Below are 12,986 nucleotides of genomic sequence, written 5' to 3' on the forward strand. Positions count from 1 at the left end.
AGGGAGGGGTCCTCATATTCTTGCCCATCAGCTTTTAAGGAGATGGCTTTCTGGCTTAAAGGGGAAGGGCGGGGAGGGGTCCCCAGAAGCCTCCGCTTTGCTGGAGCTCTCGCTAAGCTTCTCAGCCCAGACCGCTGTGAGCCAAACTGCCCGGGATGCAGGGCCTTTTCGGTGCCTCTCCAAGGAAGGCCAGCAAGTTCCCAGTGGAACACTTAGCGCTCTGAGTCACCACTTGACCCATGGCCCCAGAAGAAGAGAAAATAGGAAAAGAAATAGGCTAGCAAGAATAATGAGGGCTTTCTGACAACAGGGAATGAACGGGAGATGGAAAAAAGCACACTAGCTGGTCCTGGGTTGTGCACATTTATTTTTCAGCATAAGAGACAATGCTGGTCACAGGTGGCCCTTAGTGGCCTTTGTGACTAAAAGGGGCTGGAAGTTCTCTCTACAATATCTCTCTCACACATGTGTTTTCCATGTTAAACATCATTTACTCAGTGAGATTCTCTAGTAACTGTTTAAACAAATGTGATTCACATCTCTTTCTTTCTGTCTCTCTTCTTTACTCTGCAAGCCGTCATCTCCAGACACTCCCATGACAACCTTCCTTGCAGCTCTCCCAACCAAATCCAAATAATAAACAACAGTAACGGACATTGAATGCTTTGTATGTGCTAGATACTAGGATAAGCATGTAGTACCTAATTTAAACTTCACAACTTTCTTGCTCACATTTTGCAGATGAAGAAACTGAGTCTCGGATGTCTCAGGCTGGTATAACCCTGTCATTTATGTTGTAAGTCCCGCTGATACACAGGGTTTGGAGGCTGTATTCCCTTGAGCATAGGTGCCCAGTGACAGGGAGGGTTCTAGACATAGTTCTGTCACTTGGTAATTGTGGAAATTTGGACAAATTATCCCTTAAAGACTTAATGTGCTAACCTGTACAATAGGAGTGATCCCCAAGGTTCCATCTATCTCCACATCTGTGTGTTGATTCTAAAGCCTTAATCTTGTTTTTCATTAGAATATTTGGATAGGTGCTATACACATGGTACTAAGCTCGGCAAGGAAATTTCACTACTACCCTTTCCCCAGTTACTCAGTTACCCTCCCCAGAGATAACCACTGTTTCTGCTGCCTTGCCTAGAAACTCCATGCATATACAAGCATCTTTTCCTATTTTATTAACACAAATGGGAGCAAAAAAGTTAAATATTGTTCTGCTTCTTTCTTTTTTCACTTAAAATTTGCCTTAAAGTTTCCTCCATGTCTATATACAGAAAGCTGTCTTCCTCTCATTATTTGAAAGTATAACCTATTCTTATTAATGGAGATTTAAGTAATTTCTCCTGTATTTCCAATGATGCTGCAACAAGCATCTTGTATATCGTTCAGTTTACACATATGCAAGTATTTTCTGCAGTGTGTCACAAGAACAGGGGCAGCAGGGGAGAGGTGTTGGGTGCAGTGGGAAGGGGAACAGCACCAAACCACTCTTGGTGGTCTGCCTTCACAGCTTCTCCAAGACAACTCTGGCTGAGTCCTCATACAATGAGAACTGGCAGAGATGAAGTCAGGGAACTGCTAGTATGCAGGGAGTCTATGATGGGAAAGAGGGGGAAGTTGAAAACATTGGGGATCAGAATTTGTGCCAGGCCCGGCCGGGTGTACCTCAGCTGTTGAGCATTGACCTCGGATCCAGGAGATCGAGGTTCGATTCCTGGTCAGGGCACATGCTCGATCCCCAATAACTCTCTCGTCACTGATGTTTCTGTCTGTCTCTCTCTCCCTCTCCTTTCCTCTCTCTGAAATCAATAAAGATATATTTTAAAAAAAAATACTCTTAAAAAAAAAAAAAAGAATTTGTACCAGGAGCATCAGATGTCATCAAATGGAAGCTGGAAAACCAGGTGGGTCATAGAATGAAATCAGTAACCAGGAGTAAGGACCAAGGGGACAGAGGTAAATGTTAGGAAGAAAACCAGAGGTGGACAAAACCAAGGTGGAAACAAGAGAGGAGCCAAAGTCACAAGAGCAGGGATGGGAGTGGAGCTGGCAGAGGGCAGGTGGCAGACTTGTTCTGAAGCATTACAAGTTCCTCCCATGGCCTGTGGGCTAATAGCAACTCTTAACCCTTGGGAACCCTTAGCACTGTATGGCCTCAGGCACCAGGAGGGACCAGCCTTTTCCAAGAAACACTTGTTGAGGCCCATAATAGTCAACAGTGATGTCCTATAGGAACCTTAGGAGCCCAGCACTGCTATCGAGGAACCAGAACTCTCTTTTAGGTTGATGAGTTGCAGGATGAGCCCTGCAGAAGGCATAGAGTGATTCCTGTGTTGTGTGAGGACTTCGTGGGCATCTCCATGGCAAAGTGGAGAGAAGGATCTGGATTCAGAAGTGTGGGGCTTGTGCCTTGGTGCTGCCCTCTCTAGTCACGGGGCCTGGGAAGAGCCCCTCACTTCTGAAGCCCTTCCTTTCCTGAAGGCCAAGAATGGAGGCCTGCTGCTCTGCCCTTCCCAAGGTGTTTGAATGAAGAGCAAAGGGAACCACAAATGTGAAAATGCTGTAAAACCCACAAAGTACCACACATATGCCAGGTGTAGGTAGATTGCTACTTCCTCTGTCTACCCATTTCTTTCCCCCATCTCTAGACTTATTTGTGTCTCTGCCGTTGCCCAGGAGACTAGTCTGCCTGATGTAACTTCTTCATTTTACTGTTGTATCTTCTTATCTAAATTTGGACGTATTTCTGGGTAAAAAGGGTGGGGCCAGCGGGTAAAAACAGAAGAAGCTGCAGGAGATACACATGAAGAGGATCACACATGAGAGTGAAGAGAGAGGCATCAGCAAGCAAAAGTGCAGACGAGGAGAGAAAAGGACAATATGTTAGAAGCAGAAGGTCTGTGAGAAGGCCCCTGCCAGGCCGTGTACCCTGTGTGTGACCTGCGGGTGGAATCACTGGGTGTGAGGGCTCCAGGTGGCAGGTTGGCCAACGCTCTGTCTTCCTTTCAGGTGGCCCAGTCACAGCTATCTCAAGTGACCCCAATGCAAACCCTCCCAGGAAGATCTCCCTCCCATCGTTTCTCTTTCTCTGCTCAGATAATGGAGCATTATGAAGAGAATGGGAGTGGTCATGTGAATGATGAAACTAAGCCACAGTATTTCACTTATTTTAATCCTAAAATCCTACAATTACCAGATAATAAGCTGCACAGTGTACAGAGTCATTTACAAATGATTATTGACAATATCCATGCAAACATATCTGGGACTCCTATTTCGCACATCTGGCGAGGACCCTGGGGGAACCCTTGTAAGTGGGAAAATAGGGGAAATGTGAGGTGAGCCTGGCAGCCCCAGCAGCAGGGTGGGCACGTGGCCACCTTTATCACTGCCCTAAGCATCCTCTCTAAGCGGAAATGACGCTGCTTCCCGGTGAAGCAAAGGAGCCCACTTCTCTTTTTTTTTTTTTGAAAGTGGAACAAATGCGCAACCAAGCTCTAGTATTTTAAGTAAAAAATGTAGCCCAGCCGGTGTTGCTCACTGGTTGAGCATTAACCTATGATCCAAGAGATCTAGGTTCGATTCCCTGTCTGGGCACATGCCTGGGGTGAGGGCTCCATCACCAGCGTGAGGCCCACAGGAGGCAGCCGATCAATGACTCATCATTGATGTTTCTCTCTGTCTCTCTCCCCTTCTTCCTTCCTCTCTCTGAAATCAATAAAGACATATTAAAAAAAAAGTAAAAAATGTTTCTGTGTAATATATACATACCAAATGAAAGATTGTCAGACTGATATTTTAATGTAAAATAAAATAGTGATGAGAGGATATTATTAAATTCAGGATATCATGAAGTATGTTGGACTTCAATCAGTCACCCCATTCTTTCATTTATGTAAACTCCATACACAAATTATTTAAATGATTTTATAATACAGATTGTGAAATGAAAAAAAAAGACAAGTCAGGTGACAGGTGTTCAAACTCTATCCGGCTCTATGGAAACTCTATATGAGTTTCAGGATGCTCAAGAAACCAAACCCAAGAAGTCTTCCTACTGTTCCCACCCCACCCCCACTTCTGTATACAAAGAGCCAGAGTGTTAGAAGGATAGGATGAAACCAAAGCAAGATGTCCTCTAGTGTTTCCCAGGCTTGGCTACACATTAGAATCATCTGGGGACCCTTTAACACTCCTGATATCCAGACCACACCCAAACCATTACATCAAATTATTGGGAGGTGAACCCAGACCTCAGTATTTTTACAGGTCTCCAGGTTGTGCAGCCAAGGTTGCCAACCACAACTCCAGACCCTATCCACCCTGCCTTCCCTGGGGCCACAGCAAGTCACTCTCCCCTCTTGTTCTCTATGCTCCTCCTTAGTGAACTGGAGAAGAATCATAGGTCAGAGAGCTGGATGCCAAAGGCTTGCCTAGCAGCTACCAACTCTGTCACCAGCACACAATAGCATAAAAATCATCACTGAAGCCTCAAGCACCAGAGAGACCCTGGCCAGGATGGATTGAGAGTGAACTGTGATAGTCATGCCTTCCCAAGTGAGCCTGGATAAGAGAAGAGCATGCTGGAGCTTCAAAGCCACATCTCCATTAAAGCTCCCTGCTGAAAGAACAGCTTGGAGTTTTAAGCCAGTGGTTCTCAAACCTTAGCGTGCATCTGAGCCACATGGAGGGCTTCTTAAACACAGATTGCTGCACATGGCTCCCAGTGTTCCTGATTTAGTAGGTCTGGATGAGGCCCAGGAATGATCATTTCTAACAAAATGCTGATTCTGCTGATCCAGGAGCCATACTTTGGGAACCACTGGTTTAAGTTGCCCAAACATTCTCACTTAGTTGTGTTTCAACATTAGTCACCCCTGTTATTGTATTCAACGTTTACAGTGTACCAACATCACATGATGGTCTTTAAGTTCCACCCAAATCAGTTTATTTGAGGATACCTGAGGCTCTAGCCTAGACAACAATATATCTTATTTTACTTATTCATTATTTTATTTTTCAATTACAGTTGACATTCAATAGTATTTTATATTAGTTTCAGGTGTCAGCAGTATATTTTAAAGGCTCCCCAAATGACTCCACTAAGTATGTGTGCTGGGTTGAGAATTACTGAGTTAAATCATAACTCAACTGACTTTAACTTGCTGTTAATCATGAAAACATTCCTTATTAACTTTACAGGTGATTGGTGAAGCTTACACAGAAAGAAGCCTTTGGGAGCAAAATTAATAGGCGTATGCACCCATCAGATAGTCTATCTCTTCAGCTCTCATATCTTTAAAAAAATCAGTTTTCAGTATCTGTGGAATCTCACTATGATGGGGCCAGGGACAAAACTGGAACAAATTGGGAACAAATGACTTTACCATACTCATAATCTCCCAGGCTGGCTGTGGGAGGATGATGGTGTTGGATGCAGGGAGAGCAAACACCAAATAGGTGGGGGACGCTCCTTGGTGTTGGGCCATTGGGACGCTTTCCTGCATGGGCCCCAGATGATGGTCTGCAGTGCTCTGCCCTTTCTCTGGTTTACTTGGTCTCAAGACAGTACTAATTTATTGTTTATTATCTGAAATCATCACTCATGTACCTGCTTATTGTCTGTCTCCTCTACTATTTTGCACTATGTCTACCCCAGCACCTGGAACCTGCCTGCTGGATGGTGGCCATTCATAAATAGTTGTTTAAGAAATGTAAAATAGGCCAGATTAGTCTGAGGTAAAATGTCACACCTCTCACCTTGTTACGGAGAGTCTCCTCTCTCTATCAACGCCCCTCTGGGAAAACACACAGGGGATTCTTCATCACGAAGAGAAATAGGACTCCAAGGCAGTTTTCTCTCCAAAAGCTATCTGAATTTTTAAAGGACACTGGGGTATGAGAGGAATTATTGAATGTAAAGTTGTGAATCCCTAACGATGAAACTTCCTGTTTCTCTTTATTTTTGGTTTTGTTTACTTTTTTTTTGGCAGGGAGATTTACTGTCCCCATGTCTTCCATGTGTAGAGACGAAGTGACTTCATTCTCCTGGGAGCAGGATCAGTTGATGGGGAGACAGGGCAGCTTTCATTGGAAGCTCTGTTGTACTACGTAGTCAACCATTTTTATTAAGTGAAAAGATTCACTTGATATGCTCTTCCTGACATACTCACTTGAAGAAGGTAGGGTCAGAATAAATAGCTGGTTTAACAGATGCAAGGCAAAGGCATGCGTGGAAAGTTAATGGCAGATTGTATGCATTGAAGGGTAGTTCAGGTAAAGCAATGCCAATGTTTTGTACACCCTTTCGTGTCAGCCATCTGATGGTGAAAACACTTTATATCTAAAGAATGTTAAAAAATGTTTCCTTTGCTTACTTTGAGGAGGGCCATCTAGTAAAATGCCTTCATGCAGTCATCTGCTCTGGGAATTGACTTGTGAAGCCAGGTTGTGTTTTTATCCCATTGCCTTGAGAAACGCACACCTGTATTTGCAAGTTGCTGTCAGATTAAAACACACCCCACAATGGGGGCCTGCGAGGCCCTGATGTCTGTTTCTATTTTATTTTGTTGTCTTTTTTGGAGAAAGTTTGCTCATATCTAATCAGGCTTGCCCAGACCCTAAGGCTGTCTCTTGTTTGAAGCTAACCACCTGGGGAAGCTGCGTTTTTGTTCCATCTGACTGTATTTTCATACGCTGGAATCCTATTCTGGCCTGTAGTATCTGGAAGTTTAAAGGAATGTTTTTTAATATGGTTTTTATTATGTTTTTTAATATGGTTTTTTATTAATTTTAGAGAGAGAGAAAGGGAGAGAGATAGAGAGATAGAAACATCGATGAGAGAGAGACATCGATGGGCTGCCTGCTGCACACCCCCTACTAAAAATCGAGCCTGGGCATGTGCCCTGACCAGGAATCAAACTGGGGACCTCTTGGTTCATGGATTGAGGCTCAACCACTGAGCCACACCAGCCAGACAGGAATGTATAGGACACGATACATACACACTTTTAACATTTAAAACTTCTCCCTACCATCAGTGGGATAGTAGACACAAAAGTGCTTTAAAAAAGAAAAGATCAGGGATTATTAAAATAAGCTATTATCATCACTAACTTGAATACTTTTCTATTTTTTGTATTTCTCTCTCTTTCTTTTAAGTGGCCAGTTTCAAAATTACAATTTAAAAGAGTAACTTGAGGTTATTACGGAGTTGCTTGAGGCAGGGAGAGTGGTGAGGAGGGTTGTCACAGGAGTGTCCAAAGATGAAGGCTTGAAGAATAAAGTAAGGGAGGGAAGGAGAGAGAGAGAGAAAGGGAGAGAGGGAGAAAAAAAAAGAGCAACTGCAATGATTCCTGAAAAGTCCAAAGTCAAAGTCAGGCTGATCTCTCCATTGTCTTGACACAGTAGACCCTGGCCCCTCCTCAGATTTTGAATTTGGTTTTGTCTACTTCTTTCTCTTTGGCCATCACTTTGGTCTCCTCAATTATCTGCTTCTGGTTACCACTACTAACTCTGGTTTGCTGGCCTACACTTTTAATGAGGTTTTGGCACCTTTTTATGTGACTCTTGAAGGCTGATCCCAGAGGCTGCCCCTCCCCATCCCAGATTGAGGTTTAAGCGTGGGGTGCAAGCACCCACTCCCCTCAAGCCCAGCATATCCCTCTCTGAGTCTCTTTCAAATGCTATTTTGTGGTGACAGGACAGGGGTTGCATTGGTTAAACATTTACAGTAGCTTGGTGATAGGATCAGAAAATTTGGGGTTCTGCTAAATAGGGTGAGTCATCCTCTATGTGCAGGTTCTGCCCTCAGTGGCCTCAAGAATTCCATCATGAATGGGAGTCGACATATACAACAAGCAACAAGAATAGGTCTACAAAAACTTCAGATAACAGTTACCAAATAATATGTTTAAAATAAAGACATAAAAGAAATAAATATCAAGACAATAATAAAACCAAGACACTATATATGCATATACATATTACACATATGAAGAATTTTCTAGAAATAATTTTTTTTTTCTAGGAATGAAAAATATGATAGCTGAAACTAAAAGCCCAGTGGCTGTGTTAAGCAGCAAAGTAGGCTAGGTGATGGCACTAATCTACCCTCTCACCAGCGGTGCATAGTTCCTGTTTCTCCACATCTTCGCCAACATTTGAGGGTGGTGCAAACTATACACAGGTAGACAAATTACAGGTTGCATTGTTTCTTTATAGAATTGAGCTCATCCCAGCCAAGACCCTGCCCTGTTCTGGTTTTCTAGGTCAGACTCGTCAGCCTTTTAGACACAGAGGGACTTTAAGCTTCAATAAATCCCTCTCTGGTGAGTGTGTGTGTGTGTGTGTGTGTGTGTGTGTGTGTGTGTGTGTGTGTGTTTGGTCTTTGGGGTCAGTTCTCAACAGGCCTTCCCCACAGCAAAGCTGGGCTTTTCCTCCCTGGTTCCCACACTCTGAAGCCTCTCACCCAGGGACTTCAACACTCATCTACCTGCTTCTGGTTTTAACTGTGCTAATCCCTAGATTCTGTTTTGCTCACTCTGTACCTTTCAGCCCCTCCCTTCCCCTTTTTCAGGCCAAAGTTTAACCCAACTCTCACCACTCCTTTTCCTGTCAGCCAGTCTCTGACTGCACCAAATACAGCTCCTTTATGAATATGTGGTACGTAACCTTAGAGCCCAGCCAAGAGTTTATGTGTCTATCTATAGTTGGGAAGTCACCAGAGACATTTTTCCAAACCTGAAACTGGATACACAGCCTGAAAACCCAGAGGTGATATAGTATATGGTTAGAGCATAGACTCCTGAAGCTGAATCTTACTTAGATCTACTACTTAGCTGTGTGACTTTGGGCAAATCATTTAACCTCTCTCTGTGCCTCAGTTTTCTCATGTGTAAAACAGGAATAATAGTACTCATCGTATAAGGCTGTTATGAGAATGAAATGAATTAGTATATGGAAAGTGTTTAGAAAATGTCTGGCATATAATGAACACTGTATATGTTCCCTATCATCATTATTACTACTTCATTGGGACTGTCCCAGAAAACAGCAGGTGGCAGTCACATTTACCGAAACGAGAACAATGTCAGAAAGTGCCACTTCATTTATGCAACTAGAATTTTCTTCTCTTCTTTATCTTCTCAAGGTTCATTAATCAATAACTACATGGTTCTTACTCTTCTGAAATAGCCCAGAATATCTCCCAGTCCTCTCTGTCAAATCCGGTGTTTGGCTCTGCCCCATCAAACACTTGCAGCCACCTTGCTTTGTCTTATGACTCTTCTTCCTACAAACCATTCTGCTTGTGGCAGCTAACAAAGCCCACGGTGCTGGTATCTGGGAAGCTGCTTTTAGCTTCCTGACAGTGTTAAGCTGACACTGACAGGGCCCAGGGTGAGGAATGGGGGAGGAATGCCTCCTTTCACTCCAGCGGCACAATGTCACCCTGAGTCTGAACTTTCTTAATATCCTACACTGGCCAAGACACCAAGGCCCAGAGCTTTCCTTTAACTACGCTCATGTGTTTGGTCAAAATCCCCGATAAACTGTTTTCTCATTTCTCTCTAGGAGACTTCTAAGTGGATTATTCACTTGGGAGAGTAATCAAGTCTCCGTCAGGCTCTCAATCTACGTAAAGAAGAAGACGCTGACTCAGAGGTAATGATGCAGGTCTCAGGTAACTGCAGGTATTAGATAATGTTGCCAGGTTGTGGTTAATAAAGACCTGATTTGAGATACATCCCATGATATGTTTGTAAGGGAGAGAGTTGGGCTGTTCAGTAGATTGGATTCTTCCACCAAACATCTCCAAGGTATTTCTTGAAGAATTCCAGGAAATACAATTGTGACACCCATAAACCAACTCACATCCTGACGTCTGAGGCACCATGAGATCAAAAGGACATACCTTCATTAATTTAAAAATATATAATCAGTCTTTAATTTGGAATAGCCTTTCCCTTGACTAAGCTCAAAGTAATATGCTTTGATCATACAGCTTTTTGCAAGTGGTATTTTTTATATTTCCAGACCTTGGGAATCCAGCAAGGACCCAATGAACTTGTTGGATTAGCTAGATAATCCCTGTGCTCTACTAAAATACAGCTTTTCATCTGTGATTTAAATGCAACTTTTTATCTTTGGCTTCTTCTGACATACTAACACTACCTGTTATCAATAGCTCACCAGTGTGTAGTCATTAGCCTCATAGCCATTCTTGGATGGTTTTAGTATTTATTAACAATTACTGAGTTCCTAATTTATGTTGACCCCTGACTGGGTTTTAGGAAGTCAAAAAAAGAACTAAAAAGGATTTCCCCTGGAGGTGTTCACAGCCTGGTGGAAGATAAGAACATGGACACAATTGTGATTCAAAGTGATGAGCTCTGTTTACATACATTTAGGTCTAAGGGGCATAACAGGGGTAAAGGCACAGCACCAGGGAGGGTGAAGTACAGGGAGACATCAAGGTGGAGGTGACATTCAGTTTGAGCATTTTAAGGTTATATAATAATTCACTAAGTAGAAAAAAGAGAACCTGTCATTCGTTTGTGGCAGGAACCACAGAGGCCTGGAGCACATGCTCCATTCAGTGTGACTAGAGGAGTTGTGGCTGGGGAGTGGGAGGACACATGGAAGGAGGTGCCACTGGGAAGGAGATTGATGTGAGAGTCCAAGGAGCATAGATGAGGAGCCACTGAAGCTCTTTAAGTGGAAGACTCATGTGATCAGGTATGGGTCCCAGGAAGAGAAGTTTTACAGATTGAGTCGCTTCAGATTTTCCTTCTACATCTCCCAAATTGCAAACACTTCGATTCAATCATTTTCAAGACGCTCAAGAAAATCTTCAGGCAAGGTTAATATTACTCTCTGGGGTGTGTTTGTGGTAGTGATAAGAGTTACCAGAAGTGGAAATGGGATGGCTAGTCCCCACTTCCTTGGGAGTGCTGAGGGATGCCCTGAGGAAAAAGGAGTCTAGTCCAGTGGTCTTGGCAGGGGGTGTGGCTGGTCCCCTGGGTGAGAGGAGAGAACCGTGAAGTCCAAGTCAGAAAAGCTGACTAGCAGGGATCTAGACATCTCACCTTCCTCTGCCTCAGTTTCTTCGTCTGTACCCCCAGTGCAGCTTGAGCTGCTTCATCTTTAGGCTCCCTTCCAGCTCCAAAACTTTGTGAATAAAACAACATTGTCCCCAAACTTATTTTGAATGCTAGCCTCATTTTCAACCAAACATCTTTACAGTTGGAATGGCTTGCCTTTCTCCTCAAAAGCCTGGAGAGACCACATGGAGAGCACCCAGGGAAAGAGAAATTGATGGCGTGGGGTGGGGGTAGTTGGATGCTGACTGCTCATCTCCAGGAAGTTGTGACATCTGTTAAGTCATCAGTGCCCTATGCCCATCCTATTTAAAGAACTGTAGCTTGAGAACTTTCCTTTTGCTTGAAGTACTGCCCTACACTAGAAGCAGGTAGTATCCACTGAAGAAACTATGGGCAGCAAGTTTATTTACCCAAGGGAGAGTCAACAAAACTGTAGGAGGCATTTGAGGGGGACTACGTTTGTTGTAACAACTGTCAAGGATATAAACCAATAACTGCTCTTAGCTCAAAAGAATGAAATTTAATATTTTTCCTTTTTCAATACCTTTGATTTGCTGTTATCACGTTACTTTTCTAAACAAAGCTTCATTAGTAACAATCAATGCAAAGAAAATATCCCCCAAAATAACAAGATAAAAGAAAAACAGATGAAAGACCTTTCTTGAAAAGCTGGAGTAGATGCCTGGGAACTCCTCAGATAATTTCCTGTTTACATTCTTTTTAAACTTATTCTTTTCTTTAGTATACTTTCGAGTAGTAAGTTACCATACCCCAGTTTTTCCAGTTTTCAAAAGTGGCAGACTTCTCAGCCCACATTATTAGAATCAAATTTATTATGATTTCTCTGTTTCAGCTGAATGAAACGTTCTTTTCCGTGAACTGCCAAAGACTTTATGGTTTTCTTAATATGCCCATTAAAACTGGTAAATTACAGGGACTCCCATATCTCAGAAGACAAAAAGATTGCAGGGAGGTTACATTAAGTGAGCGAGCTAGAGCGCGCTTTGATAGCTGCAGGGAAAGCCAAGTTCTCCGTCCCTCCCCACCACCTTAAAAAGACAGTTCTCCTTTTCTCCACTTCTTTCACAAAAAGGATAACATTTTCTGGGTGTTAGCCTCCCGGGCAGAGTTCTGTAGCCTCGGGCACCAGCCGAGGCTTCATCACCCTGCTCCCCGAGTGGAGGTAGCTTACCCTGAGCCCGGCCGGCGGGAAGGAGCGCGAGTAGCAGGGCGAAGATGAGGGCGGCTCGGGGCGCCTTCATGTCAGCTCGCCTGGGCTCTCCCTCCGGCATGAGGCTGCGCTGGCTTCAGCCTCCCTGAAACGTGAACATTTCCTGTTTCCTGCTTGTTTGGGTAGGTGCTAACTTGAAGGAGAAGTGTTTGCCTGTTTTTTAGGAAGTGATGTAATTCTGCAGGAGCCTGTTAGACCAGCAAGGATTGCAAAAGAGAAGTTGCCCTTCAGTCACTGATGCAGTTAGCATGCCTCTGAAGCCCTTTCCAGGCTGGCTCAGCCACGGGCCTCTGTCTTTTGAAATTGTCCCTGTGGATGCGGTGTCGGTTGCTCAGGTGTCATTTGGAATCTGAAACTGGGGGCCCTGAACTATGCAGTTTTGATTTGTGATTTTACTCAACCCACATGTGAGCCTCTGTGGCTACCTAGAGTGCAGAACAGCGCTAGCCAGCAGTAGACCTTTCTGAGATGACGAAAATGTTCCAAATCTGTGCTGTCCAGGACGGTGCCATTAGCCATATAGGCTGTTGGTCACTTGAAATGAGGCTAGTGCGAAATGAATGTTTAGTTTTCAGTTTTATTAATTTAAATTTAAATAACTCCATGTGGCTAGCCCTGCTGTGTTGGACAGTGCAGGCCCAGGC

The 12,986-nt window shown here is 43.7% G+C and overlaps 1 protein-coding gene across 2 annotated transcripts in view; it reads right to left on the bottom strand.

Moving 5' to 3' along the window:
• Positions 1-12,466, bottom strand: part of TMEM154 (transmembrane protein 154) — a 46,250-nt gene extending 33,784 nt beyond the window's left edge. For both annotated transcript variants that reach the window (XM_081136072.1, XM_081136073.1), the window contains exon 1: positions 12,304-12,466. In XM_081136072.1, the coding sequence (XP_080992198.1) occupies positions 12,304-12,403 (100 nt within the window). In that variant the 5' untranslated portion in view covers positions 12,404-12,466. The remainder of the gene's footprint in view (positions 1-12,303) is intronic.
• Positions 12,467-12,986: the final 520 nt, after the last annotated feature.

This window comes from Miniopterus schreibersii (genome assembly GCF_964146895.1).
Source record: "Miniopterus schreibersii genome assembly, chromosome: 4".
NCBI classification, from domain to species: Eukaryota; Metazoa; Chordata; class Mammalia; order Chiroptera; family Miniopteridae; genus Miniopterus; species Miniopterus schreibersii.